This window comes from Solanum lycopersicum, chromosome 2 (genome assembly GCF_036512215.1).
Source record: "Solanum lycopersicum chromosome 2, SLM_r2.1".
NCBI lineage: Eukaryota > Viridiplantae > Streptophyta > Magnoliopsida > Solanales > Solanaceae > Solanum > Solanum lycopersicum.
The window spans coordinates 67,817,787-67,844,140 of NC_090801.1; the positions used below are offsets into that span (position 1 = coordinate 67,817,787).

At 34.2% G+C, this 26,354-nt stretch overlaps 3 protein-coding genes across 4 annotated transcripts; all 3 read right to left on the bottom strand.

The window, feature by feature from the left end:
• Positions 1 to 253: 253 nt before the first annotated feature.
• Positions 254 to 7,309, bottom strand: LOC101264275 (nuclear matrix constituent protein 1). 2 transcript variants are annotated; one of them, XM_004232049.5, is made up of 9 exons: positions 7,003 to 7,309; positions 6,711 to 6,893; positions 5,733 to 5,942; positions 4,627 to 4,880; positions 4,244 to 4,514; positions 4,077 to 4,160; positions 1,634 to 3,660; positions 1,214 to 1,361; positions 254 to 854 (listed from the first exon to the last, which is right to left on the bottom strand). In XM_004232049.5, the coding sequence occupies exons 2-9, from the start codon at positions 6,756 to 6,758 to the stop codon at positions 636 to 638; spliced, it is 3,261 nt and encodes a 1,086-aa protein (XP_004232097.1). In that variant the 5' UTR covers positions 6,759 to 6,893; positions 7,003 to 7,309; the 3' UTR covers positions 254 to 635. The 2 variants fall into 2 exon arrangements, with proteins under 2 accessions (XP_004232097.1, XP_010316189.1); XM_010317887.4 differs by having other exon boundaries at positions 6,711 to 7,285.
• Positions 7,310 to 8,708: 1,399 nt separating this feature from the next.
• Positions 8,709 to 13,668, bottom strand: LOC101263957 (translation initiation factor eIF2B subunit delta). Its single transcript, XM_004232048.5, has 7 exons — positions 12,841 to 13,668; positions 12,622 to 12,744; positions 10,769 to 11,118; positions 9,657 to 10,401; positions 9,452 to 9,548; positions 9,308 to 9,362; positions 8,709 to 9,199 (listed from the first exon to the last, which is right to left on the bottom strand). Exons 1-7 carry the CDS (start codon positions 13,319 to 13,321, stop codon positions 9,137 to 9,139), a joined length of 1,914 nt encoding a protein of 637 aa, XP_004232096.1. The 5' UTR covers positions 13,322 to 13,668; the 3' UTR covers positions 8,709 to 9,136.
• A 409-nt stretch (positions 13,669 to 14,077) lies between these two features.
• On the bottom strand, positions 14,078 to 16,723 carry LOC101258917 (proteasome maturation factor UMP1-like). The gene is made up of 4 exons (NM_001329870.1): positions 16,530 to 16,723; positions 16,352 to 16,452; positions 15,411 to 15,508; positions 14,078 to 14,318 (listed from the first exon to the last, which is right to left on the bottom strand). Exons 1-4 carry the CDS (start codon positions 16,653 to 16,655, stop codon positions 14,218 to 14,220), a joined length of 426 nt encoding a protein of 141 aa, NP_001316799.1. The 5' UTR covers positions 16,656 to 16,723; the 3' UTR covers positions 14,078 to 14,217.
• Between the last annotated feature and the right edge of the window lie 9,631 nt (positions 16,724 to 26,354).

Here is a 26,354-nt window from a genome sequence, read left to right on the forward strand (position 1 = left end):
TGGTGTTGCTTCATTAAAATATTTATGTTTTTTTCTCTCCAAATTAAAATTGGTGTTTACTATTAGCAAATCAATGTGTTATACAAAAACTAATTTATTTTTTGAAAAATTGAGGAGAAATTAAAAGTTAAGATAGTGGTAACGAATCTAACCACAAGTGAGAAGCCATTTTTCTTCTTACCATGAAACGCATAGAAAATAACATCTCAGATATGTACGCAAGTCCAATTACACGGTCGTCCACAATTTCACCTACTAGGAAAGATCAAAATCAAATGGATTGCAGAATATTATCCACCTATTTAGTGGTTAAACTTACAATAGTGTAGATACAGGAGAGAAGCACACTCTAGTGTTACAGCTGCAATAGTCAACTTAGGGACAGCAAGCATATGGATACTAAAAATTGTTAAACCAATATGCGTGCACCCGGAGTTGGACCAACATTATATGAACAATCAAATTGCCGACCCTAAACTGATTTCTGTTGACTAAACTTTAAGCATACACACTACTGCACATTACTCTAAAATCATCAAATTACTCTACAAGTAGCAAAAGAAACAAAATACCAATCAAGATGCCTAGAGCTACCTCCAATGCACGACCACAAACTACAGTCATTTAGGTCTCCACTATGTTGTGATGAAAGTCCAAATCTTCTTCCCTACAGACACTTCACCGGGATGTTCAATTTCTTCCTCCTCATCATCACTGTCATCAGACCCTTCCTCATCGCTGGATGCTGAAGGTCGTTTTGGTGTTACATTCACCTCTTCACTCAAACCTGTATCATCCAACAGCTCATTTACCTTGTTAGCACTGCTTTCCAGATTGTCCACTGCATCATTGAACTGGCAAGAGAAATATAATAAATGTTAATTAACAGCTGGTTACAAAACACATTTATCACATTGATGAAACTAGCAGTCTATAACAGCAGCACCTAATACTGCTTCACTAGTTTTTCAAACATGAAATTGTAGTAAGAATTTGCTCACACTCCGCAGAGGGTTGCAGCACTTAATGCTGCTTTTGTAAATAATATTTTTTAACTTTTTAAAAGAACACTGTTATATAATCCAGTGGAAAGAGGTGTACCAAGGAATAAAAGAGAACAAGATATGTGCATGCCACACAAAAGTAGCTCAAGCATAAATAACTTCTGAAACATATGTGAAATTATGTATAACAGATGGGAAAGAGTACTAACAGGGCTCTCAGATACCGTGGGATGATCAATGACGTCTTCACTGTTGTTCACCTGAGGAGTTTGCAGGGAAGCTTTAGAGTTCTGATTCTCTTCCTGAGATTTTACGACTGGCTCTGGCAAAGATCCATAGGATGCCGCTGGTGCAGCACTGAGAACAAAAGAATGTGCAAGTTAAATACCATGAATTATCCTAAATAAAATAGTCTCTTGAGCATGTGAATAACAGCAGCTCATAATGCTTGGTGAACATATATATATATATATATATATTTCGAGGGGGGTGGAGGGATGAAAATTTTCCATGTGATTCTTAAGAAAAGTTCTGCAATATCCTAAGGTCCTACTTCACATTGCAAATCTTTTTAGGTGTGAGGGCAGAACAAGTCTATGCATTATTAAGAAGGCATTCAAACAACGTACCTTCTAGGTCGGCGCAGATTGTATCTTCTTTCGGCATGAGCCTGCACACTAGGGGCAGCCTGTTGCCTCCTTTTCCCACGAATGCTGGCTACACTATCCGACTGTCCTTCACTATTATTGCCATCAATCTCACAAGCTGTTCCCTGTGATGTATGACTACGCTTTCTGGAATTTCTCGGTGCTCCACCCAAAAGACCAGATCCTCTCTGGCTCTCCTCGTTCATATTAACTGAAGTCTCCAAACTTCCATTGGTGATATTCTCACCCTCTTTAGAAATTTTCCCAAGAACTGTCATATTTGCAGCTTTTTCTGTTTTACTAGTTCTACCACGCCCTTTCTTGACAGTTCTGCGCTGTCCAGCTTTCATGTCCGAATGATGAGAGTCTTCTACATTGTCTTGGCCTACTTTGACCTCTCTAACACCATCATCCTGTTGAACCCTCTGATCATCAAGAACATTCATGGAAATGGACAGATCCATTGGATTTCCTTCCTTTGATTGTTTATTTGGTGATATGCCTGCACACTTCTGTGACAGAGAAGATTCATCAACCAGACAATCAGAAGCAACATTTCCAATGTTTTTGCTTGGTGAGAATTTGAGAATCTTGGATGTACACTTTCGAAACCAGGACATGGTTCCAGCAGAAACCATGGATGCTGTATCAAGAGCTCCAGGGGACAGCTCATCACTAGCCCTTCCCGGAGATCCTTGTAGACCATCCTTCAAATATTCCTGTGCAACACTTGGCAGAGGAGGGGCCTCAAAAGTCTCTGCTTCAGCTAGAGCTTGAAGGTCAGAAAACTCAATTACATGAATTCCTTCTCCACAAGAGCTGCAGCTCTTCTGCTGCTTGACAAAATCAATAAACCTCTCTCTTTCCTTAATGTAAGCTAACCTCTGATCCTTCAACTTCCTGCTTAAGCCAACAAGCACATCAATATCCTTTTTCATTTCCAACTGTTGTACTTCAAGAATCCCCTTGTTAGCAGAAATTTCCTGTTTTTCTTTCTCAAGACTGACTCTTTCTAATTTCATCTCTTCCATCTCTCTATGGGTGATTTCCTTTATATATTCAATATTGCTGAGCTCCTTCTGGCTCTCTTCCTCAAAGAGTTTCTCTTGTACACGCAGTGCAGACTCCATTTCCTCCTGCTTCCTCTGCATATCACTTTCAAGTTCCCTTTTCTGCTGTTCATAAGCATGAAGCATCTGGCTTTTCTCACTTCGAGTTTCCTCGGCTAATATTGACTTCTCATGATCCATGGTAGCTTCAAATGTTTCTCTTGCCACTCTAAGGGCTTCCAACTCCATCTGGACATAATTGTCTGTTTCCAGCTTCTCCTTGCTTATCCTTTCCTCTTCACTGCGCTTCAGTTTTTCTAAATTCTCTCTCCGTTCATTAAGTTCCTGCAAGTCTATCTTGATCTCAGATCTTTTCTCATCTAGTTCTTCCCATTCTCTCTCAAATCTTTCTTTTTCCTGCTTCAAATCTTCAGCTTCCTTCAATAGATCTTCTCGGAGGAGTCTACACTTAACTATCTCCTGCTTCAGTTCTGATTGTAGGCGAGAATGTTCCATTCTCTCATCTTCAGTTATTTTAAGTTGTTCTGTACCCTCACTAATCTTGATCTGTTGCTTTTCAAGCTCAGCTCTTACATTCTCAAGCTCAGCCTTCAGAGCTAGCAAATTCCCCTTCTCAGAATCTAGTTGCTTCCTTTCAGTTCCCAAAATTTTTTCCTCATTTTTCAAAGATTTCTCCTTTTCCTTCAGTGCTTTTAACTTCAACTCATGATCCTTCTCCTTCTCTTTTACTTTTTCCGTTTTCTTTTCAACGACCTGTTCTCGTTTCTTAATCTTCTCTTCCATGTGATTAACTTCAGCCTCCTTTTTCTCCAGTTCAAGCACCTTACCTTTCAGCTCCTCATCCAATGATGCCCGCCTCTGCCACAGTTCCAATTCAAATTCCTTTTCCTTGGAACGCAGGACACTTCGATGTTCATCCATTAGATTTTGAATACCATCCTGTTTACAATTAGAAAGGACAAGTCTTAAGGTAAATGTCAAACTTTAATGGTATCTTAGATACTTGACTTTTCTTTTTCAAGTTACTCTCTTCCTCAAAAGATTCGGAGGGTGAAAGATGGGGGAAAACCAGAAAATTGAACCACAGAAACTGTAAGGCAGAGGAAGCTTTTACAGGGCAACTCAAAGAATTGGAACAGGTTCAAAGGAAACTTTTCAACAAAAACAATTTGCTAAATTTCAATCTAAAAAGTTCAAGAAAAAAAAGAAGTTAATTACTGATAAATTCGTTGTAATAAATAATTGCCAGACAAAAGTGAACTCAAGAAAACAGAGGCCACCTTCATCAATAATGCCTTAACTTTCAACCATCTGTACTAGACAAACCCAGAAAAGGGAAGGACAAAGGAACTCACTCTCTCTTTAATATTTAGTTTCTCCTGTAGATCTAGCAACTCCCTCTCTTTTATCCCCAAACTCTTTCTCGCATCTTCAAGTTCCTGTATCAAGTGGAAAACTTGTAAGGTAAATATCATACTACACTTTTCCAGCTAGGCACGTGAAGAATTCAAAGGAAACTTGCCTTCTCCTTGTGAGTAAGATCTTCTATCTTGCTGCCCATATCATCTTCTTTCTTCCTCAAAACTGAGTTAGCGGTGACAATTTTCCTCTGCTCATCTTCAAGGTCATTCTGCTTTTGCCTCAAAATTCTATCAGTGTCATTGGCTCGCTTCTCTCTTTGGTTAAGCAATCTTTGGCCATCAGCCAACTTCTCCTCTGCTGCCTGTAGTTTTCTTTCCCATTCTTGTGAGTCCTCTCTTTGTCTGGATAAATTAGTCTCATAAGCTTCACGCCTGACACAACAAGAGAAAAGAGCATAACTATCAAGCAACTGTAAATATAAATGGGAACAGATTAGAGGTGAAATATGGGATAAGAAAGTCTCGTAGATAGCCAATAGCATACTCTGCATTGAAAGATGACCGTTCTCTTCGAAGTGAATTTTCTTGGGCATAGACTTCATTAAGCTTCCTCTCAACTTCAGAGCTCCTTCTGTTCACCTCAGCAAGCTTGGCGTCAGCTGCACGCAACTTTGCTTCTACCTCTAATGATTTCTCTTCAACACTAGTAGCCAGAGCATTTGCCTCTGCCAATTTTGAATCAGCAGTATATTTGATCTCCGCATACTCCAAGCGCATCTCACGCAACTCTTTCTCTAGCTGCACCGAAGGAACAATTATATTTGTTAGTGCACATACCCTCCATGCAAATCCATGGAATTCTAAGGGAGATCTCCATATATCTCGACTTCTTCCTATGTAAGCCTTCCACATTGACAACTTAATGCCACATGGCACCTAAGTATCATGATGATGTTGCGGGTTATCGCATTATTCACCAAAACTAACAGTCATCACAACACGAAGAACTTCAATAGACAGAACCTTACTAGATAGCTAATTTCTAAGAACAACATGGAGGAAGTCATTAAATAATTCATTAAAAATTTGTAATTTATAAGGAAATGAAAGCCGGAATTTTGTGCAGGTTCAACATATAAAATGCATGTTATCAACAAAATCAGCCACTACAACTAAAAGCCAAGCATACAAGTCAATCTGGACTGTTATAAATTTTTTTACTTCAAAGAAATACCAGCATGGATCTATATGCACTTACATCATTATAGGTTAAAATAAAAAATGACACAACATGTAAAAGAATTGTGAGATAACATCTCATATAAACATATGATAGCTTTTAGCAGAAGTGCAGGATATGTCTGCCTATAATTACATGGTCTCATAAACTGTAAGGTGTTAGAATAATAATAATTATCATTATTATAATTATCATGAATGATTTACCTACTTGTCTAAAGGAAACAGGTTTTGGCTTTCCTGATGAAATGTCCCAGAGCAATAAACACAGTAAGTAATCAAGTTATAGTCACCAATTTATTTTTCTGAACCGGAAAAAGAATCTGAAGATCGGGCATGAGATGCCGATTTCTTCGAAGAACAATGAATGTTAAAACCTATGGATGCTTAATAAAGAAGCAGAACTTGTACCTCTCGTGCAAATTGCTTCTCGACTCCAAGCGCCTTCCTTAAATTCTCTTCCCGTTTCTCCACTTCAGATATAGCAATTAAATGAGCTGCTTGTTCTCTTCTATAGGCCTCATTTGATTCTTCTAAGGTTTGCTTGATTTCTTCAAACTTAGAAGACCACTCCTTCTTCTCAAGCAGGATAAGACCCATATTGTATTGGTAGTCAAAAAGCTGCAGAAGAAATAAAGCAGTGTTGCGGTAAACAACTTTGTCGACATAATTGAACGCCCACTGTAAGTATACCAACTGTGAAGCTGATATATTGAGAAAAAATAACATAAAACCCCTAACAAATAAAAAAAAAAAAAGAAGCAGCAATAACTCTTCATTCTACCCTGCAAGGGGCTTCCGCATATTTTTGTGAGCATTTGCGCTTTCTGTCTTTGTCTAGGCCCAACCACAGCTTCTTAATTTATTCTCCTTTTAGCAGGTTGAGCGGGTTGAGGGGTGCAGGCAAAGTTAGGGTAAAATGAAAAACAAACACGGCGTAAAATGAGATTTTTCATTCACAAGCATAACAATCCAAAAACATTAAAACATCAATAATGTGAGCGCAATAGAACAACAATAACACACTTAGTGTAACCCCCACAAGTGAGGAAATAAGGTGAGGGCAATAATAGGTTGATAAACAACATTAACATTACAACAAAGCTCTCTCTTATAAGTACAAAAGATATAAATAAAAATCACTAGTTAACTTGACAAATTGACACACAAAAGAAGAGCCCCAAGATCAGAAATCCTACTCTAACATCTAAGGATGGATTTCCCATTTTACATCAGCTTCACATACGAGTGTAAATTAAATTTGTAATTATCCAATTAGGGGTGGAATCAATAGGCTTATAAAAGTGCAAAGTTGGGTTACTAATATTATTGTCACTAAACTTAACCCACAAGTTTTCAAATAACAACACATATTTAAAGTTTCCTAACCTCATTTTCGAGCTTGGAGACCTTCTCAATTAGCTCTTCTTGATCCATATTTCCGTAATCTTGGCTCGTCAAACTTTTCCGAGCAGTATCACCCGTGAAGGCGATGCCTTTTCCCTTGTCAACCGGTTGGGTTCTTGGTGACAGCGACCACCCGGTCCAAGATTTCCTCAGCCGCGTAGATATCTGGAAGATTCCAAGAACTCAAGAAGAAATTCAGGAATCACAGATTGACAACTTTCGACAAGAACAATGATAGGAAAATCAAGAAATAGCAAAACCGTTAATTTGATACCGGAATTTGAAACCCTCGCCGGAGAATTTCCTAATTTACAAGAGGCTCCTCCGGCTCCCTCGCTTTTTCACAATCACCTCACAACTTTTGTTTTTTATCTATTTATGTACAGATCCACGCCAGACAGTGATTCGGCTATGTGCTTTTACCAATTCAACCTTCCTCTCCCGGTATTTATAACCGTTCGCAGGGGGTCTTTTCCGGAAATTGATAGCTCTAAATTGGCTCCAAAGTGTGTTTCGCGTTGCACTGACGCAATTACCCTCCAATGATAAATAGTTACGAGTTCAGCTTTGGCCTTTGTTTTGCTTATTTTATTGTAGTTGGTATGTTTTTTTTATATAAACTTGTTGTACTAGAGTCGAAAGATATTTAAAATACTATTTATAGCTTCACTAAGTAGCTGTAAAATCTTAATAGTTCAATTTTATTTGTAAAATTTTACGGAATATATTATTTTTATTCGGACTAAGAGGGGGTTGAACGAGTAAATTATAAGGGATCCAAGGATTTATTTTTATTAATAGGGAAGAAAATATGGCGTGCTAATGGAATATGCTGCCTAGGAATGCCACGGTGTCGAGGCATTGGGAATTGGTGAGTTCAACTCATTTCTTTCTGGAAACAGTTGCATTATCCATTATTGGTCAACTTCACTTGAAAAATGTTTAACTCTCACTCATTCATGTGATAGATTTAATTCTATCGAACATTGAGTTTTAGTTAGAGGAAGAAAAAAATAATAAAAAGAAATTTCGTATCATTTTAAAATTAATTTATAATTTTAAATATGTCGTAATAAATTATTATTAATTTAAAATTTTTGAAATTAATTTATAATTTTAAACATATCATAGTAAATTATTAACCATTCTTCTAAATCTTCTAGAAGTAGAAATTACGATATTAAAATATAAATAGGGACCGTGATGTATTGACTATTCCACTGTTTCTCTCAACCAAATATATATGGAGTATATAAAAACAATCCCTACACTCAGTTATCAATTTATATTTTGTTATAAATTCGGAATATTGAAAGTCAAAGGGGAGAAAAATGATATTCTATATAGTACTTATTTATCTGCTGAAAAAATTAAAATATAAAATGCATGACCATTTGTTGTTAGGAGACCGTGTCGACCATATGGAGTAATTAATTAACTTGCTTGCTAATTACGGCAGACTTTTTAATGAAATATTAAAATTTTTTTGTTTTACTCATACAAGGAATTACTTTGGATTCTCATCGTCGTACGGATCAAGGGGATAATATTTTATAACGTATTATTCATCATTAACAAAGATGTGATAGTGATTGTTTTGTGGCCACTAATGAATCGGTTCCCTTCTTCTTTTTTGTCTAATGAAAGAACGAATCAGAACATTTTCTCCCATGCAACTGATTGTCTTCTGTCCTATCCTTGACACTAATTTCACCATTTGTCTACTTTGGAATTGAATGTCACATCGTAATTTTTAGGGCCTCTATTTCCTCAACAAAATTAATCGCCGACTATCATAAGCATTGCAAGTTACATCCATAATTTCAAGTCCTAAATCAGTTGCGTTTGTTAAATCATAAAATGACATTATTCAAAGTGAACAACATCTTTTAATACACCTTGTCTAGTAGATTTAATGGACAAGAATATCAAGTTTCCTCATCTTCTATCAGAAACATAAAAAGATTAAGCATCCTCTACTAGAGTAATAATAAAGTCATGTTATTCAATCACAAAATAAGAATTAGAGATACACCAACCAGAAAAATGATGGAGAGGAGGAAGGTGACTCGCTTAATGAATTTGTTATTCATAGAAAATCACATCACAATTTCACAAATCTATCACATCCCAAAAATTGCCCTGAGAGGCGGAGAAATCGCACTCTTCAATGGGGTCAGCTAAAAATAGAGAACCCAAAACCTGAGGCACATAACTCAAAATCATTATCACAAAAATGAACCCGAGAGAAATAAACTGATGTTACGCAAAGGTACTCAGAACCCATGTCCCTATCTATATCTTTGAGACGCACGTAGCAGGGTGGGACAAAAAACTTGTGCATTAGGTCTCCCTTTGCTTTTCTTGAGGCAACTATCAGATCTTTGCAGTTTTTAGTTATGCTCCTTTCATGTCCATAAATATTCTCTGCGATACTCACGAACTATTACCGGAACACTTGTCGGAGGGATCTGCATATATTCAGATAAACTCCAAGTTATACTAGATGCTTGTTTAGGTAATTACATCAGCAATCATATAGGGAGGAAATGATATAAACAAAACCATTGATTACTTACCATGCCATAATCCGTAATTATCATTGATACATAATCTGAAGGTGTTGCATCGTAACTGTAAGGGTTGAAAATAAGAAGTAAGCTCTAAGAACTTCACTGGTTAGCGAAAACCGAATATATCATCTCTGACATAATGATACTTACATAAGATTCAAAAGTTGAAGATTATCACTGTTAGCCCACCCATCCAAGTGGTTAATTTCCATCCTACCAGGAACCTTAGCTATAGTTTCTGGATCACCTGCACATAAACATAACTGAGCTAGTAAGAAACAGGCTGCCATCCCTGAAGAAAGCTATAACCATAAAAAGAAAGACAGTGGAACAGCGGGTGAGCTGGGACCCATACCAAGTTCATTAGAGCAAATTGAGTTAAGTTGAACCCTTTCATGAAATTTATACGCTTCACAACATATCAGGACAGGAACTCGGAATGAATGAGCAACCATAGCAACACTCGCTGTTCCAACCCTTGAATAAACAGTTCCATTGGACAAAACTGATGAAGCACCCAAAAGTACTCTTGTAACTTCATGCATGATATAAGAAATGGCATTTATATGAGTGTATGTACACTTAACACCCTTCCCCACCAACCGACGAAGTAGTAATCTCCCTTCAAGCTTTGGACGTGAGTCAACTACTATGACACGGAAATCCTTGCCAAGCTCATGCGCATGTAACAGAATCATTTCAACAGCAGAGGAGGATCCATAAGTGAGAAGAACGTCACCATCACTTATTTTAGTTACCGCATGCTTGACTATCACCTTGTCTGCAAGTATTATCTTTTCACTTATGAAGTGATCAATATCTGTCACAAGAGTGGTTTTAGCTTCTGACTCTGACAAAGTCAAAGGCAATTTCGCAATTCTAGTTTTAAGGAACCTAATAGCATTCCCCATGCTGATTGAGAGGGGCCTGCACTCGATCAAAAATGAAACATAACAATTAACTTTTGCAGTCAAGTCTCTTATAAGAGCTTTCTCCGCGGGAGTTGAGTAGTCTTTGATGGACTCTTGGAAAGCTTGAAGCATAGCAATACAGCGGGCATTACCACCAGATATATCTCCAGCCAAATATCTAAGTCCAACCTAATACCAAGTAGAAAATACAAGATCTCAATGCAAGAATTTTTGAAGTACTAGCAGGAAACTAGCTCCTAGTCACCCATATACCCTTGTAGCAAATTAGAGAGAAGCTCTCCTTGATTCTTCAGGAGTCCTGGAGCTACACCGTTCTAATTACATTTTCCAGATTTAACAAAGATGATCAAAGTCCATAACTGATCATGACTCCCCCTTCTTTTGTGTGTGTTTTATGGGGTGGATAGGATTGGGGGGGGGGGGGGGGGGACTACAGTTTACATTAAGTCAATAATGAGTCAAAACACCTTCATCCAAACCCAAATTAGAAAAAAAAAATAGATCGAACAAGAAAAATAATAAGTTCAGGGTATACCTTAAAAACAGCAGGATGAACTGGATCTAGCTGGAAGAACTTTGATTCAAGCTCGGGAAGTCTTGTTCCATGTTCATACTGAGGCAAATGCCTAAAAAGTTCAACCCTGTTTTTGGCTTCAATTTGCTTCACTACTGAGCGCTTCTTCGCCTTCTCCACACGACTCTTATCATCAAATTGCATCCGTGGATGAGGAACATCTTTTTTCCTATCTTTATCTGTAGCACGATCACTGCCCTTTTTTTCAGGAGCTGCAACAGGAGGGCTTTCTTTCTTTTGTAAAGTGCCCTTGGCAATCTTTATTGGGTTTAAATTTTCAGAAGCAGCAGTGGTGGTCTTAGTTCCTTCACCTGACATATAATCATCACGACAACCCTTGATAAATTTTATGATTCTGTGGAAAGGATAAAATACTCGATATGAATCAAAGAACAAACCAAAAACGTTTTCCCTGCAGTAACACTTTTGATACACAGCATATCCCCAATAAGAATGATTTTCAACTTTAAATAATCAAATCCAAGTAAGACAAGAAATTCTGCAAAAAAACAATCATGACAAGTGAGGATGCTATGCAGTAGGCAGAGCAAAGGCATGGAGAAATGCCAGAAGAGAGTTTGGACGTCATAGAATATCAAGATTGTGGAGAGCAGTACATAGAGGTGCCGGAAGTGTAACAAAGTGGTGTGATCTTCCTTAGCCACTCAATGAAGCCGACTGTCTATTCACATGGAAAGAAATGTCCAAGACCCACACTAAATACATTTCTCTTTAATGCATTAACATCATGATTTATCTATTCAAAATAAATTTAGTCCGTTCGGAACACAGAAACCACTATTCTGTCCACCCAAAAGCAAGATGAGGGAGTACGAGCTATGATATGTCCAAGTTGAGCAGAGAAACTTGCATCAACTCCTAAAGTCCCAATGCAGAAACCACAGCAACGAGGTCAGCTGCCCCAACATCTGTTTTTCAACTGCCCCTTCGCTCGAAATGCTTTCTTTTACAAAAAAAAACATGTTTGTATCTGATAATATGACAAATGTGAAATAGCACAAGGAAAACAAAATTCACATGGCTTCAACTAAATGGAAATAATACATTCTTCAAGCAGTAGATCCAAAAATATTCAGATGACAGCCCTACCAAATAGTTCACTTTTTTAACGTATATAAATCTGGCGCAATGCCAAAAAAAACAGCTTTGTGGCACTACACTGCAGGTAGAGAAATAGTATAGAATCATCAATATCAATGCAAAACAACAGCTTTTAGCTGTTACAGCCATTTTAATAGCCCATAAACAAACACAAGTAAGACACTTAAATTTGCAGGGCTTTGTCTATACTCGGAAAGACAAACCTGTATAGATTTACTCTAGATATTTCTCGGCCAAATGGCACCAGGTTAGCAGCTTTACATTTCCCAAAAATTATCATATGTCCCGACAAGGAAAAACTCATATTTAATAGATTGAAAAGAAAAGGCATTGATTAACAAGAGGTTAATCAAATGATCCTCTCTCTAAGGATATGAACTGTAAAACCAATTAGTTGGAATTACAACGCGTGCTGACATGTAAAGGGACCAATATATTGACAAAGGACTAAGATCCCCTTAATTCAAATAATTGGCCTCTACACAGAATATAATCATGGCTTATTCATTGATAAGACAAATAACAACACCATAGTCCACTTCAAACAGAGAGGAAACATATAAAACCTACTTTCTTTTTTTGGTACACAGCAGAGAAACACAAGTTGTAGCAATTCATTTAGGAAAATAAAAGCTTATCAGGAAAAAAAACACACAAAAAGATAACAAAAAATTTAATCTCGAAACATCAACCTTTGGCAGCAGCTTTTGCAGCTCTTTGAGACTCCTGGAGGGCACGCCTCTCGGCCTTGGTTGTTTTCTCTTTCAATGGCTTTGAACTTGCAGTTCGTTCCTTTTGCACTTTTCCATCCTTATCTAAATTTTTTTTAAAACATGGACAATTTTATCAATGACAGCAGTATGAGAAAGAAAAAATAGTAGTAGTATTGACATACAGGACAGAGGAAAAACCTGATAATCCCAAAGTCGCATTCACGTTGGAGACTGTAGTCAATCTGGAGGCAGTAAAGCTGTTCTGCTTGGCAGCAGGCAGCTCAAATCCTGCAGAGGGAAGAGAAGTAGCAAATTTACCAGAACTGCCCCTGCGATGCCAGCCAGGAGAGGAGTTATCATCAGCTAAGTTAGTGGTAGTAGGAGAAGTGAATTCAGATGGATTGTAGCTTCCGACGGGGATAGAATCATGTCGTAGAGGGGACAAGGGTGCCGGATGAAGATTAGCGGGACGGGGTAGGGATACGTCGACGGAGAGATGACGAGGAGGAGGGATCATAACAGGGGAAAGAGAGTTACCGGAAGGGGATAGATCGGAAACAGGAGGGGAAGAGGAAAATGGGATGAAAGGACCCGATTGGGATCGGTCGGGTGGAGCAAAGAACCCGACTTGACGAACCTTAGGGTCGCTCACAGTTCGAGGAACACGGCGAGAATCCATGGAGGAGAGAGTAGCGATGGAAGAAGAAGAAGAAATCTAGGGTTTAGTTAAGGGGATAGAATAGAATCAGAGATGGGGGTTTCAGGTTGGCAGGGTTTGTGCGCTGCGTGAGTTTTACAGTGCTGCTTTCAGCTGGGAATTGGCAGCGGAGTGTTAAAACGGCGTAACTTTTATTTATTTTTCCCCCTTCCCTCTTCTTTTTTTTTAATGGTGGATGCTGTGTGTAGTAATGGAATTTTGCAAAGGGAGCAACGTGCAATGTGTTGTATAAAATACAAAACATTAAGCCATTATTGTTCATCAATAAATTATTACTTGATTTGTCCTAATTACATGTTAACATTCTTATCACTTGTTCATTGCAATCCTATATATGTCCTACTCTTGTTGGACTGAGTCAATTGATAACTAATCACTGTAATAGTGGAAAAGACTTGTTTTTGTTTGTTCATTATTTTATACTTCGAATGTGATTTATAAAAATCATGATCGGTCCTTCATCTTCGATTGGCAGCGAGTGTTTTCTCTCTTGGTCGTTTCCTTCTCTATGGCACTTTGGTTATGCTGCTTCCTTTTACCCTAAAGATGTATATACGATTTAGTTCACGGAAGGAGATGGGATCAATCCTTAGTCATCCAATCGCAAGCCTTTCTTTAATCAAACATGAAAAGATAAGGAAGGGGTTGAGTCTGGCTACTGGTGCTGGTTTTCTGATTAACAGAAGACACAGAAAGAAATAATTGGAAGAAAATAGAAAAGCTAAAAACAACATTAATTACGTGTTTCCAAATCAAGCTGATATTAAAAATACCCAAGACACAAGGCTTATAGGAGACGACAAGTACACAGCAGCAGTATTACAAGTTACAGAGTTTCTCAATCAATTGCAAAGGATTCAAATGAAACTGGGACACACAGGTCCCTTGGAAAGCCCAAGGCGAACTTCCACGCCATGATGCATGTCAACTGGACGAAAGCTCTCAGATTCCTTAGGATCTGTAAGAAGCATCAAGAAACACGTACCAAGTTAAAACCACAAGTATATTACATAATACAGCCATACTCAAAAATGCAAGTCAAGTAAAAAAAAACTAATGGCATGCAACAGCAACCCCCCTTCCTCACCAAAATCTCAAAAATATCTCCTGAAACTCCACAACACAGCTGGTTATTAGAAGCAGAACCTACTGCCAGCAGTCAATTGGCATAAGAAACACATGGAAAGTAACACCCCAAAAATAAAGCTATCAACTGAGATGACGTTAGAGGGAAACTAGTACTTTATGCACTGAAGAACTTAGTGAAAAACCATGGAAATTTTACATTAGCGTCAACAAGTTCCAGGAAGTGGGAGGAATTGGTTGGCACAAGTTATTACATTATTTACAATGGAATCAGCTGGCATCCATCTGATGTCAAATTATCTCAATTAAGCAGTAGATCAGGTCTAATCAGTCTGAGCAGGTTGCCTAATTTCTACTTCCAGAGAAGCAACTCTTACCTTGCATTAGTTCAGAGAAAAACGAGAATAAATTTCTTTGTATATGAGAACTAAGTACTCCGTATGTTTTATTTAATATGACACTCTTTTCTTTTTCATCCATTCCAAATATAGACACATTTCTCTACACACTCTTTAGTTCTGACACTCCTCCTAACCTTTACTGATATGCTTCTATTGGAATGATATAACCATGTTGAAGACATATATTTCAAGGCAATTAAAAATGTTCTGTGCATTTAACTTATATGTCATAGAATTTAGTATCCAGCCTGAGATCGTCATATAAAATTTTACAGAGAGAGTAGATAGTTAGAACTTGCCCATACTAAACAGTTCTATTAGACCTTAGACACGTGCCATAAGCAATCTTGCTCCAATATCTTATGAGTTAATGGCAACCAAACAAAAGCGATATTCATTAAAGGCATCTACCATGGAAAAGCATGGTCAACATGCAACAAAAACAACTCAATCCCAAACAAGTTGGGGTATTATGAGTATTCATCATGAATGGACAAGTTTTTATGTTAGCAGCATGTTAAAAATAATTTTAATGAGATAATATATCATAAGGATTTCAATACCATTCAGGTAGTCCTCAAAAGCAAAGTCCTCTAGACCTCCGGTTAGGGATTCTAACCCAATCATTGAAGATGGTATTGCCCCTGGTGGCCTCTGAAATCTGCAAATTAAGAAGGGAAAAGAAATTCAGCAAAAACGGAACCCACAAACTCTGTGTCAAACAGACTCGCTCCTGCATTAGTACTATTGTCCAAAACCCCAAAAGAAAAGTTAAGTTTCAACAGTTGCACCAAACAAAGAGAGAAACAACATGCAGGAATTTACAGAGAGAATCTGCTAATGAGCTGTATCTAGTCTGACAGAAATCTTCATGGACTTGGAGGATGAAACTAGAAGCGTTTATCAAAGCCTTATATATTTCTAAATGAAGCAAGTTTACACTTGCTTTTTTAGCCCTAACTAGCTTATCTTCCCTCATAAAACCTTTGGCTTTACCAGTTTTCTTGTGAAAGTTCCCATTTATATTCAAAGTAATTGGACTTTATGGGTGAATTACTAACCTCTGCCAGTTTGGCAACTGAATAGACCTCCTTCATTCCCTCTCTCAATTAATCCAAACAAACACCCCTTTCTACCTATACAAAGGGGGAGAACTCCTAACATAATATAACACAAATCAACTTAACAAGGGAATTCAGTTTAATTGGTTGAAATCCAAAGAGGAGAGGAAAAATGAGTCAAAAACCATGAGCATGGAAAACCCCATAAATTTGACCATAAAACGAAAGGTTAAGATTGAGGCATATAAATTAGTTCCGCTCAATTCAAGTCCAGTTTAACTTTCACAATCAAAAAGGACTGAACCCTAGTGAAGCACAAAAAGGGGGTTTCGCAATCAAAACCCTTTCATTCACCACAGAATTCGAACCAAACTAACACTATAGCTAGAGTCTAACAATGCGTTGAGAGATATAAAACTACGAGTAACAAAACAAACACTAACCTCGAAAGAATTTGGCGATCGAGCTCTAACTTCATAGGGAAAGCCGACCCGTAGGTGTTTGCAAGTATCTTCCTCTTCATTTCGTATTGCCTAGCCTTCGTCTGTCCCCAAAGGAGAAATCAGAAACGTACGTGTATAGGCAAGAAAATCAATAACAGTTAGGAGAAAGGAGAATTACAGAGTGATAAGCAGACTCGAGAGGATGAGATCCGACGATGTCGCTCTTAACACCATGAAGCCCGAATCGAAACGCATCGTTTCTCACTCCTCCAATTTCGTGTGCGATCTTCTTTGAATCTTCCATTGCTCTTCTACGTCTTCTTCTTCTTCTTGCTCTGTAAGAGTAATTCAAGGAAACAAATCTTTCTGAACAAGAAAAGGAGCAAGACAGGTTACAGCCTTTTGTTATGGTGTAATTGGGCCTCTTAGTTGTGGGCCGTCTTATTGCTTGTTATGGTGTAACTGGGCCTGTTAGTTGTGGACCCGTCTTATTGTTTGTTATGGTAATTGGGCCTCTCATTGTGTCTAATATTGTCCCTTCTAGAAATGCTATTTAAAGCATAGCCTCAGAATTTCTTTTATAGCCTTCTGACAAAATTCATAATAAATACTAGAAGAACTGTGATTTGGATACTTGTACAGCTATATGGGAAAAAAGAAAAAAAATACGTTTGTGGATTTAATATATTGTATAAATAAAATTAGACGGATGATGAACTTATATGTACTAAACTCAAGATTATCTCCTAGTATTTAGTGAAAGAGGGGTTTAATTTATCTTAAATATACTTAAATAGAGTTATCCACGGCGGATTCATACGGAGCGAGGTTGTGGTGGTTAAGCTCAACCAACCCCACGCCATTATCATCTCTAAGCTTTCACCTGAAACTCCTCGATAAAAGATTACGATATATGTAATATTTTTTTAATTATTATCTATGTGTATATATAATTTTTGAATGTCATGGACACATGACTTAACATTTTGTTTGAATGAATGTTGCAATATTGTTTCATAGTATATCAAATTGTATTGTATCGTATGATATTGTTTTGATATATAAATTGAATTGTCTTGTGTCATATCATAAAGTCACACATCAATAATTTGAATGATAAACCTAAAAGAAAAATAGGGTACCAAGTAAAGTTAATATAAAAAAGTAAGATGAATATGAAATATGATTATTAAATAATAAAAAAAGACAAAATAAGAAGAAGATATTAAGATAACGATACGATCACATCAAATCAGTCATTATATAAAATAGGTTTTTTCATAAAATTTACATACCAATCAAAATAAATATTATATTTAAAAAATAATATAATAGGATAATGAAGTGTAAAAATTGTCTGGATTATTGAAAAGGTTCAACATTCAGTTAGAAATTTCAAACTTAAACCGCAGACACTATCTTTTTAACTTAGAAGCTGTGATTCTAATCCAAGCACTATATGAAAACTTTAGAAGTGATGATGATCGAATCTCGTAGGTATAGTCTGGATGTCGTGTTTCTCTAGATAAGTTTTATAAGATATGAGCGTACAACTCCTCTGTATCCTTGCACGGTGAAGAAGACTGTGTGAACAAAAATAATTACTCTATTTGTTTATCTTTAACTATTATTTAGATATTTTGTTATATTAATTTTATTTAGATATTTTAAGTTGTTATCCCAGTTTCGAATTATTCAAATTCTATTTTTTAATTTAATATATTTTTTTAAAAAATCTTGTTCAACTTTTATATAAATTTTAATTAATTTGACTCTCATACTTTGGATCAGCAATCGTAGGAGGATTCATTCAAATCTAAATATTACATTATTTATACATAGTTGAAATAGTGATTCTAACCTTCTTTGGCTACTTTATATATCTATTTCTAAAATTTTGAATAGCTTATTAAAAATCTTAATTTCACTGTTTAAAAAAAGTTAAAAATAAAATTGAAATTGCGGGAGTATCTCTGATTAGAGCCTGTTTGGCTCAGCTTAAAAGCTGGTCAAACTGATTTAAAAGCTGATTTTTGACTTATTTAGTTGTTTGGCAATACTCAAAATAACTTATTTTAAGTTAAAAAAAACTTATTTTAAGCCAAAAGTTAAAAGCGTGGTAGGGGTGTTTTTTTTTTTTAGCTTATAAGCTGTTTTAAGTTGACCACATTTTTATCTTTTTGCCCTTAATATTTTTATACAATCTCCAAATTACCTACATAACCCTAACTTATCTTTCTTCCATTTTTCCTTTTTCACGTTTGGCATAACAACTTCAGCACTTTTTATCAAACACATAACTGCTTATTTTAAAAATAAGTTTCAACCATATCTTTCTTCCATTTTTCTTTTTTCACGTTTGGCATAACAACTTCAGCACTTTTTATCAAACACATAACTGCTTATTTTAAAAATAAATTTCAACACTTTCAAAAATATTTTTTTAAAGCTACTTTTATTAAACTCATTCAAATGGGCCCTTAGTCTTGTCCAAGGGTACATTTTAAATTGATCTGTAAAACCTAAAGCTATGTGAGATAAAATAATATGATTTGACGTGAGTAAAATAATAGAGTATGCAGGTAACTCATTAAAAATAACCATTGATGGCTAACCTGAGAATAAGCAGCTCCAACGTAAATATTTGTGCATAATATATTCGGTCAATTTTGCAGATTAAAATATTCAACAAAATCCAGAATCCATTAAACTAATTAAACAAATCTCACCTGTCTCATCTGGTCTGCTTTATGAGCATGCTTCAAATTAAATCCAATCATGTTGTACAAGGTTTTAAATATTATAAGAATTTATTTTTCGTGTCTTAAAGTACATTTTAATATTTTTCTATTAAGTATTTTAAAAAATTATAACTTAAATTAAGAAAAATGACTGGATATGAAGAGAATGACTATAAATGTATTAACTAAAAACAGAACTAAAATAGCAGTGACGATAAATATATGAAATAAAATAATCTTTGAAAAAATTATGAAAACCTAAATTTGAAATAATTTATTTTTTTCGATGCTAGTAATTGAGGAAACACTAAATATTTCTTAGTGAACTTGATAATATTAAAATATTAAATGATATGAGTATTTTAAATATTCAATCCTAAAAACAATTTTAGTTGTTGAGATAAACAATTGTTTATAGTACTTTTTTTATTCAATATATTAACATCTTAAGAAAATGAATAAAAAAAAATTATTGAGAGTAGGAAAATAAGAAAATGAAAGAAAAGAGAGGTGAGTGGGAGAGAAATGATAAAGATAAAGAAGCGAACCTATTATCCAAGTGTTAACTAATTAATAGAAGGTCCCAACTATAGTTGAAATTCCTGTTTTTCTGGCCAATATGAGTTATGATGGAATAATTGGAGTTTTCATTCTTAATCAAAACCTGAGGGTTAAAATTCTAAATTTAAAAAATTATATATTAAAAAGCCGTCCTAAAAAATTGATCAAATTTTAATTAGTGAGGCTCGCTCCATATCGAATACCTCGTTGGAAACCAAAAATAATACGTTGCTTCTCTTTACATCTTTAATAGGAGTTATTAACAAAGAGTAGATTTTTCCTTTGGATTCCGGTGCTACTATTTTGTTAATTACACATTTCTTTTCGAGGATATAAGGTACAGGTTAAAACTAGGTAGTGAATCTTTTATTTTGTAGAATCGTATTTGTACAAAAGATGTCATTAATAAAATATTAAAATATATCAACCTGCAGTATTTGTCTATGTTAAAATTAAATATAGGAGTAGTACTCATTACATGTCTGCCTTAATTTGACCAATATATAGAGTAATTAAATAAGAGGATTGTGACTCACGGGTCTCCATCAGAGCATAAGTCTGACCAGCTGACTTAACATTGGTTAATAAACTTAAGGTAACACCTCATAACTTATATTTTACTACTACAACTTTCTCCTAAAATAATAAAGCTTTGATTTGGAAAGGAGATTCATCAGAAGCAACTATTTGAACAAGTTCAAGGTAAGTACATGAATATAATTTCTTTCAATATTATAATTTTTAATATTCTCTTCTACTTCGACATTGGTTTGTATCTATATATGTTCTTTCAATTTTTAAATATGCACATCAATTTGTATTTATATATGTTTTTCAATTTTTGAATATGTAAAAGTAAATATTCACGTTTTAGCATAGCATTACAATTAAAGGACGCCATGTAGGACGTATATTTCTCTGTTGAATGCTGCGTGTTTAATTATCTAATATTATTTCTAATTATTTAAAATTGAAAAATATAAACATCAAGTTCAACAACAAAGTTGTTTCTCATGTCTAATTATGCCGAATAGCATAGTAGCATGTTTGATCCGTGTGGTACATTTGTTGATATCTTTACGTATAGAGAATGAATTCTTGGCTAAAATCATTCCTTAAATATGATTTAAAGATAAAGTATATTCTTATGTTATACAAGTGAACAAAAAATATCTTTGCACTGTACAAAAAGTTGCAAGTTTATTTCTTCTGTCTAAATCTTTTAGAAACCCACATCACCAATAAAAAAAATGTGTCAAGTTGAATAAAAAAATGGTCGCATGGTTAAGCTAAGAAAGTTGGGATCTTTTTTCTTCTAATTTTTACAAATTGAGGGTTTAAATCATATTCAAATCAAATATAGTCAAATTCTAAATATTCTTGGTAAAAAATATGGTCCAAATACAAATTCCTACTTCAAAATTTTCAAATGAAGTAATTTTTATTTTATTTTCATAACAAAACGCTATATAATTTCATTAAATTTCCAGCATTTATATACATTGTATGAAATGTGAATTACATTGTATAGAACGTTGATACGTACTAAAATGGTCTCGGGGGCTCAGGCGGCGCATAGCCCCCAAATGTGTATAAGCTGAATAATTGTATGTCTCATAATAAGCTGAATTTTTCCTCCCAAATATACTGTAACTGAAAGTTACTGCTCATATTGCTAACTACAGCGATCAAGGGCTAAAATTGGTTTATTCACTTGACTCTCTACCTACTCTTACTTTTGATCAACTCACTACTTTTTCGTACAATATTCTTTAGAGTAATATTTTACTATCAACATTCAAAATAAGAGCTATGGGGAGTGGATTGTGTGCTTGATTTTTTAATCAAAGTTGAGGATCATTAACTTCATTTTATTTTAATCAAAGTTCCAGATCCATTAACTTCACGCTAAACATTTTAATTTTATTTTTTATACTCTAATATAAAGATCTTGTACGGAATCAATATTAAGTATTATCGATCTTAATATTACAAGTGCAAAAATAATGTAGTACGTAGTCAAAGAAAGAGCAAGCAAACTTTATGAGGGCCAAATGATTTGTATTGAAATTTTGTTGTTTAGTTAACTGGGAGAGGATCAATAAAAAAAAAGGTTTTGTAGGAGTTTCAGTGAAACTGAATAGGACATTGACACATTTACATTAATGAACAGTATTGCCACATACAACAACAGTAGCTAATCAACGAGGTAAATATCCCTAAATATGGGGTGATAAAATTAAAATATGTAATTACAATTTACAAGCCATTTTATGAAAAAAGATAAATGAATCTTTATACCATTAGAAGTGGTTTAGTAGTTGGTTAGGAAGTAAATTATTCGTAAATAAATAACAATATCATGTTTGAAAATTGGTATAGAATTTTAGGTGTCTTATACTCCATTCCTCCATTTTAACTGTTATAGTTTCTTAATTTAAAGTCAAACTATATAAAAACTTTGTTTGATATTTTGCCATGTATTTTCTCATTATAGTGATATGCAAAAATTGCAATTAATAGTATTTTTTTATAGTTTTTGAATATCTAAATTTTTTATTTAAAATATTTGATAAAGGTAATCTAATTTAACTTTGAAATTAGTTAAATTAATATTCATAAAGCATTAACATAACAAATAAAAATAGGCGTATAAATTTCTAACACATAAAGTACCATGTTTATCTTATAATCACACATAACTAATACTAATAGTACATGCAAGTATCTATTTCTTATTTTATTAGGATAGAAAATAGAATGACTTATACTTCATAAATATATATATATATATATAGTCTTATCTCTTGAAAAATAATAATTATCTTTTGTTGTTACGATAGAAGTGATAATTAAAAATCTACATTTAGCGTTTGGTCAGAATTTCAAAATGTTCTTGGCATATCATATTTGGGTGAAGATTCACTATATTTTTTGCCCCAAATTTGTTCAAGAATTTCTAATCATTTTTAAAATATGATTTATACGGAGAAGTTGTAAAATTTATTATAAATATCTATAAATTTGTATTTCATTTTATAATGAATATATTTTGTCAAAAAATAATCTTATAACATAATGAGAAAATGGTCAAAAGCCCCTCTAATCTATATTCGGATTTGCAACTACAAACCTTAACTTTACGGGAGTCTTATCACCCCTCTGAACTGTCTAAAACTGAAATAGTTACACCCTTGAAAAGGCACAACCACATCTATACTGATCTGTGAAATTCACACATTCGACAGTGGAAATTTAATTAATTTTTTTTTTAATTTTCTTATAATTCCTTCCCTTTTTCCTATACTCTTTCAATTTCTTCAAATCCTAAAGCAATTTCTTTCCCAATTCATTCAAATTTCTAAAGTAACTTCACAATTACTTTAAAAACCAAAGTCCATCAAAATTGGATTATGAGGAATAAGAGAGAGATGAGAGGAGATGTGGGGGGTTTTTTGCTGGTGTTTTGAGTTTCGCTGGAGGAGATGACAATGGTGGCGCTCCGTCGGACACAGTGACAATGTTGGCGTTTCGTCGGAGGCAACGACAATGGTTACATTTCGTCGGAGGAAGCAACAATAGTAACTTTTCACTGGTAGTAGTGGAGAGAGGAAAACAAAAAAAAGTGAGGGAGCGAAATAGAGAGGAAGAACAAGTGCGAATTCTCTCCGGAAAAATGAGGAAGAAACTTGTAATTGGTTGCTTGAGATATGAGATTGATAATTAAAGGATCCATCAAATTAAAAAAAAACTTATTTGAGAGTTCAGTTGGGTTTGATATAAACCTAAATTGATTTTTTTTTAAAAAAAATATGATCCAAATCCCATTTTTAGGTGATATAAATAGATCTCATTTTACTTTTAATTGATTTGAATGGTTTATAAAAAGTTCTTACATGAGATTTTAAAAGCTTGTGTGAAATCAACTATGGTGAATCCGGTGAAGATGGTGGTGGCAATGATGATTTAGAGATGGTGAATGGTGGAGGAATTTGATCTTTATTGTTATGGGGAAGAAGACAATAAAAAAACACATATATTCTTAAAAATAGATATTAAAAAGAGAAAAGACATAAAGTCACTCCTAAAGTTGTCCCGAATTTTCATAAAGATACCTTGACTTCGAAGACGTCCTATTACCCCATAAAAATATTGAATATCTTTGTAAAAGAGTCATTTTGACTAATTTTCTCTACTGCAAACAGACGCGTGGTGCTCACTCTTTTTATTAATTTTATTTTAATTAATTTCTTCAAACCCGACCCGACCAAAATCGTTTCAAAAAAGAAAACTCTTGTTCTCTATTGTTCATTTCTTAGTTTCTCTCATCATTTTCTTCAATTATAAGCATTGTTGAAAATCATCTCTTACAATTTTGATCTTTGTTGATCAAATTTCTTGGAAAACTAGTGGAGTACAGAATGAACTGAACAATACGTGTTAGAATAGTAAAAATAGCATATTGATTCAGCTGCAAATTAAACCCTCATCGGCATGTATATCAGAAAATTTGCTTGTGGTTTCAATGAGGAAGAACAATTCGTTGAAATCGATAGTAATGGTATTCAGAGCCATGTCTTTTGAGTGGCTGGCGATTGGGTTTGTTGTCAAACCATGGCTTGATAAAACGTAAGTTTCCAAGGACAAGTCTTGGAAACATCTTGCGACCCTGACGATGACGCTGCCGATAAAAGTTCAGAAGTTGGCAAGTCCCAGGTCGATGTTGATCCTCCCGAAAAAACAACTAATCAGAGTTTGGTTTGATTTATGAATTTTCAAAAATAAATGAAATTAAGAAGAAATGAAACCTCGGAAAACTTCAAACTAGCTTTTTGGATTGAAATTAAATTTAATTCATACCTTATCGAGTTGATTTCATCAGTTCTAATAGAGTACTTGACTCTTTCGTTAGGGAAGAAGATGGATTGGAATGAAATAAATAATTAATAAAGAAAATAATTTAGATGTGACAGTTTTTAATTTGGTTTTGGCATTAAAAGAGATCTTCACGCGCATCATGTGCATGTTCTCAAACATAATGAGAAAATGGTTTAAAATGGTCCTTTTATAAAAAATATTCAATACTTTTGTCGGGTAATAGGAAGTTATCAAAGTTAAAGTGTCTTTTTAAAAATTCGAAACAACTTCAATGGTAATATTATGTCTTTTCTCTATTAAAAATAAAGTTTTAATATTAAATTTTGTGCTCACTCTCTCAAAGAGAGTGAGATACACTCACTTTGTCAGCTAAACATTCAAGGAGGTAGCAATTTCAGTTTTACAAAATTTAGGGGGTGATAGGACCCCTGTAAATATGAGTGTGTAGTTGGGAATCCGGCTATACATTGAAAGGGGAGGGGGGCTTTTGATCATTTTCTCTAACATGATTGATAATAATCAACAAAAAAAAGTATGGACAAGAGCAATACAATAATCGCATACTCAAACTTGTCACTAATTCAATTAAAATTATAACCCATTTAAAACAAATAGTTCTTATTTTTCAATCTTATCACTCAAATTAGAACTCCTATTTTTTTAAGGAGGTAACATAAGAAATATTAATTTGAATTAATAAATGACAAACATTTTGTTATAAAATATAAAGTTAGGGGTAATTTTTGAATTTTTTTAAAAAAATTCAAATGTTAGAACTTGGCCAAAATACTATTTTTTTCCTAGTATTTTGGAACTTAAGATTCTTAGATAAATAAATTTGCCAAGTTATATAGCCAAACACCATTTTTCAAGTTTTTTCTCAAATTTTCTTGGAATCAAACAAGTCCTTACATTAGTAAACGAATAAAAGAAAACAAAGAGTGTACATGAAAAACTTTACGGTGGATACTTCCGAATAGCAACAAAACAACCCCTTAGTGCATGTAAAAGTAGGGCGATTTAATACTTTTGAGGAACTGAAGTCGCGTTCCAGTGAGACGCTTTAATTATTATTTGTTGTAAAAGAACATTCATATATATATATATAGATATAGATATAATTCACTTGAAGTTTACTTTTTAATGATCTAAGAGCATCTTTCTTTCGTAAAATAAAGACTCATGTTTCTTTTTCTTTTCAGAATAATCGGATTCATATTTTCTAATTATTGACATATTTTTTATTCTAATAAATAATTTAAAAGATAACAAATGAATATATACATAGTAAATAACTAGCCTAACAACATAGACGAAAACAATACTTAAAAAGTAGGGATATACAAAATTGAACCACAAATCGAGTCAAATCGGGAAAAAAATTCGACTAATGGTTTGATTTGACTTGGTTTGGTGTTGGAAAAATAAATCCGACTATATTTGGATTGGTTTAATTTCAACTAAAAAAAATCAACCCGAGACCAAACCAACCCGACATTATATATATAATTTTAAAATTTTATTTTATATGTAGAAATACTTACTTTGATATACTTTTTAAGTATCCTTTATACTTTTTCATAGTTTTAATTTTAATATATTTATTTCATGTTTGGAAGTTAAAATTCTTAATGATCTAATAAAGATTATAGTTCATACATGTTGGTAATTATAATAAAGTTTAAATAAAAATCTAATAAATACTAATGCTACAAGAAAATCAATTCAACACTAAGAATGACAATAATATTGAATATTTGTTTTTTAGTTTTAGATAGATTTAAACAATTATAATACATGATCAAATTTTACTTTGTTTTAAT

Bases quoted from the DNA above. Each gene is read 5' to 3' on its own strand.
- LOC101264275 (XM_004232049.5), bottom strand. From the start codon at position 6,758: ATGGATCAAGAAGAGCTAATTGAGAAGGTCTCCAAGCTCGAAAATGAG. The intron at 4,881-5,732 runs GTACAAGTTCTG...CCTTCGGTGCAG, and splicing joins AGAAGCAATTTGCACGAGAG to CTAGAGAAAGAGTTGCGTGA. The intron at 4,515-4,626 runs GTATGCTATTGG...TTGTTGTGTCAG, and splicing joins CGGTCATCTTTCAATGCAGA to GCGTGAAGCTTATGAGACTA.
- LOC101263957 (XM_004232048.5), bottom strand. From the start codon at position 13,321: ATGGATTCTCGCCGTGTTCCTCGAACTGTGAGCGACCCTAAGGTTCGT. The intron at 11,119-12,621 runs GTTGATGTTTCG...ATTATATGTCAG, and splicing joins TGCAAAAGCTGCTGCCAAAG to GTGAAGGAACTAAGACCACC. The intron at 9,200-9,307 runs GTAAGTAATCAA...GAATATATGCAG, and splicing joins TAATTACGGATTATGGCATG to ATCCCTCCGACAAGTGTTCC.
- LOC101258917 (NM_001329870.1), bottom strand. From the start codon at position 16,655: ATGGAAGATTCAAAGAAGATCGCACACGAAATTGGAGGAGTGAGAAAC. The intron at 15,509-16,351 runs GTTAGTGTTTGT...CTTAATTTGCAG, and splicing joins GATCGCCAAATTCTTTCGAG to ATTTCAGAGGCCACCAGGGG. The intron at 14,319-15,410 runs GTATTGAAATCC...TGCTTCTTACAG, and splicing joins TTTTGAGGACTACCTGAATG to ATCCTAAGGAATCTGAGAGC.